Here is a 3979-nt window from a genome sequence, read left to right on the forward strand (position 1 = left end):
CACACACACACATAGAATAAAATAATATTTTTTCTTTATTTATTTATATATATATACAGGAAACTTTATTTTAAATTAAGTTAAAAAACAATCTTCTTATATTACATTAAAAATATTTTGTTTACTTTTCTTGCATTTATTTGGATAGATAACTTTTAAACATTGTAAGATCAAATAAAAATTTTTTATTATAACTTAAATATAATCTTTCACTAAGACCTGTGTATAGCCAATAATAAAATAATAAGAAACCAGTGAAGATGAATATCCAAAGGTTTACTTTTACTGGGTAATATTTACCTTGAATTTACAGACAAAATAAATTAATTGAATTGATCTTTAGTAATTTTTAAGAGATGAATAACATTTAGTATTTATATATGAAGAATGTTTATTATTACATTATTTTTATCAAATATAATTTTTGAATTTTATTATAAAAGTTCAAAACTTTAACATTTTGACTTTAAATTATTTTTGATTTATAAATTTTCTAAAAATAATTATTTCAATATTAGATTTCAAATTAATTATTATACATAAAAATAAAACACCTTAATTTGTTGCTGAGAAAATATATAATAAAAAAAAACCTTTTCAGCCCAATTAATTATTATAGTTTAACTTGAAATATTTTCATATTTAATATGAAAATGTATTTAAAAACCCATATGATATTTTTTGATTATAGATAATTTTTATATTGATTATTAATATATAAGCTTATATATATTTCTCTTCCATTTGTTATTTTTCCTGAAATTACTTTAGATCAGCAGACACACAATAATGTCAGCACTTAATTAATCATCTGTTACCATAGATCACAACAGCTGCTAGCTTGTCACTGTATGGTTAACCAATTAGCCAGAAGGATGGATCTGAACAGGATTTGAACCTAGATCCATTTGGCAATGTGTATGGAGTTAATGTTGCATTGCTTGCTATTCTGAGTCACACTGTACATTCTACATTTATTTAAATTTAGCAATGATAAAATGTTTAAAACATGTTTTAGAAATAAATACTAAATCTAAATCTTTTTTAGATAATAATACTTTTAATTAAGATATACTATGGTAGATACTGTATATTAAAAATAAAATAAAATTTTATAAAAAGGTTATGCTATGAATTTATTTTACAATAGTTTTTAAATTATGTAGTTTAACAAATTTTTTTAACTTGCACATCCTATTGAATAATTATGCAATTAGTTTAATCAGTATAGATTAGTCAAACATTATTAATTCATTTGATATACATAGCAGTGTTTAAAATTACGACAAAGTTCATCATTTTGAATTTAAGATACATTTCTTTTATGCTATTAAATATGTTATTTAAATAGAATTGAAATGCATAAATTTTATTTTTTAATTCCAAAACTTTTATAGGAAATTTACGTGAATAATCTTATTATTTATTCCAATTTTATTAAACAGGAAATATGCAATTATGATTAATTAATTACTAAACTTAAATTTTAAAATGAAGTTATTGTTATAAGAATTTTTATGACATTTGTATATTTTACAAAACATACATTGTATTTTAAAAATTTATCTAATTGAATATTTTACTTATCTAATTGCAAAATATATTTAAGAATATTTATCATGGTTATTAATATTTAGAAAAAAATTATAAATATTTTAAAAACTGTAATATTAGAGATTTAATGGACTTAACTCTAAATATTTATGAGTATAAATAAGTAGAATTTTAATAACCAAACTTTGTTATGGTAATCTGATGCTTATTTTAAAGGCATATCATAAAGCAATTACTGTATCAGTTTCAAGGAGTATAATCAACTTTTGAAAAACAACTGATTTTATTTTCTTCTAAAGTTTCAATGAATTTGAATTTAATTAAAAAGTTTTTTGTTTTTGAATAATAATTTTAAGAGCAATTCAAAATTATAAGACAAATAAATTACAAAAGCATTCAAAATCAAGAACTTTTATATTTTTTTAATATGTATTTTAATTTTCATGATTTATTTTATATTAAAAATAAATCATGAAATATCAATAAAAAAAAAAATAAAATGAAAACATTTTAAAAGTTAAGTAAAATTTTAAAAATATATTTATTAAAATTATAATGGGATGTAATATCATTTTTACATTTAGAGGAAATTGATTATCTGAATGTATTTAATATATATTTTTTAAAATTATATCTTAATTGTTGTTCAAAGCTGAAAGTTCAAATTGCTGTTCATAATTTTATTAAATATTGTGCTTGCTAGTATTGTTTATTTAATGTGTTATTACTTGTCATATGTTTGACGTTCAAAATTTACTTTAAAGTATAGACTAAACAATAATAGCATCAAACATTTCTAATCCTTTATCTATCAATAATAATTAAATGTTTATTGTTGTAGGATTTTCAAAGATACAGGCAGCTAAAGTAACAGAAATGCATCACAAATTACAAAATAGTGCAGCAGCTGAACAAGGATTTGGAATATCTTTAAAAGATTTACCAATATCTTTTAAATTTCTCATTTATAATCCAACATTTTTGTTTTTGAGTTTTGCAGGAGCAAGTGAAGGTAAAGCAATTATTTCCATTTCAAATTATGTATCATTTGTTTTAAAAAAAATAAATGAAATAAAAAGAAAATAATAATTAGAACTTTGATGACATTTAATTAATTTTTTGTTAAATTATGTTCACAAATTGTTTCTATTTCAAATTCAGTTTAAATACAAAATAAAAAATGATTATTTTAAATGAAGATAGAAAAGAATCATATAAAAACTGAAAATATTATTGTATTTTTGTATCCTATATTAAAAAAGTCAATTTTTTCATAGTGTTTGCTTTTCCAGTTTTTATATATAGATATAATTTCTTTAATAGTAAACCATGTTTATTTTTCTATTCAGCTTTTTTTTTCATTTTTTCTTGATATCAAAAGCTAATATGAAAAACAAGCAAATCTACAGTTTCAGTTTATTATGTACCAAAAAAAAAACTGATTATCAGATTATTGTGCAGTTATCTATATTATTTGTTTACTTAAAGAATTTTAATTTATTTATAATAAATCGAGAAGATAAAATTAAAAATACAAAATAGTACCCTATTGTGATATTAATTTCAATAAATATATTATTAATAAATAAATTATATGTACATATATAAATTATAAAGCAATATACTAATACTAATTATTTTGTAAGCAATTATAATGCTAATTGTTAAAATAGGAAAATAAAAAAAAATTATAAATCAAAATACACAAAAAAAAATATATTTTTTTAAAGAATTTTCTCAAGTTTAAATCCAATTTAAATTGCTTTTTTCAAAATAAAAATAAAGAAAAGCAGTTTGAATTGCATTTACATTAGAAAATTTTTTATATAAGAAACTAAAAATTTATTGATCCTTAATATATTAATTACAATTTATGAATTTAACTATAATTAAAAATATAAATTGCAAAAATTCAAAAATTAAATCAAATTTCATAATTTGAAGAATCATTTACTACAAAAATTTATTATCATTAAATTATCTAGTGAAATTGGTTAGTTATTTTTAAATTGTTACATATGTTTATGTAATATTGATTAAAGTTATGAAATCCTATAATTTAGGGGTCATTCATCATGTGTACAGTTTAAAGAGAGAGGTGTTTGTTGAAAGTTGAATTTTTTCTTCCCATTGGAAACAATGGGAAGAAAAAAGTTGAGACATTATCTACTGCAATTTTTTAGTGGTGTTAGTGGCATATGCCTTTTTACCATACTATTCATGTGAATAATCTATCAGTTAGAAAATGTCTTCAGAACTTGGATCATTTCTTCAATTCAGGGGAGGGAGTTTGCCAAAAGTATATCATGCATGCACAAGGAGAGAAAGGGTAAAAATTGCTCAAAAACTGTATGTGTAATTCATGGATGGCACTTAGAACATTTAAAAAAATCTTTTATATATAAATTAAATATAAATAAATAAA

The 3979-nt window shown here is 19.9% G+C and overlaps 1 protein-coding gene across 1 annotated transcript in view; it reads left to right on the plus strand.

Annotated features, from left to right (window-relative positions):
• LOC111633438 (solute carrier organic anion transporter family member 4A1-like) overlaps positions 1-3979 on the plus strand; it is a 58207-nt gene that overhangs the window by 15801 nt on the left and 38427 nt on the right. Inside the window, exon 5 of the mRNA XM_023378008.1 lies at positions 2396-2566. Within this exon, the coding sequence (XP_023233776.1) occupies positions 2396-2566 (171 nt within the window). The remainder of the gene's footprint in view (positions 1-2395; positions 2567-3979) is intronic.

Source organism: Centruroides sculpturatus, unplaced genomic scaffold (assembly GCF_000671375.1).
Source record: "Centruroides sculpturatus isolate CEXI.00-Female unplaced genomic scaffold, Cexi_2.0 scaffold890, whole genome shotgun sequence".
Lineage (NCBI taxonomy): Eukaryota > Metazoa > Arthropoda > Arachnida > Scorpiones > Buthidae > Centruroides > Centruroides sculpturatus.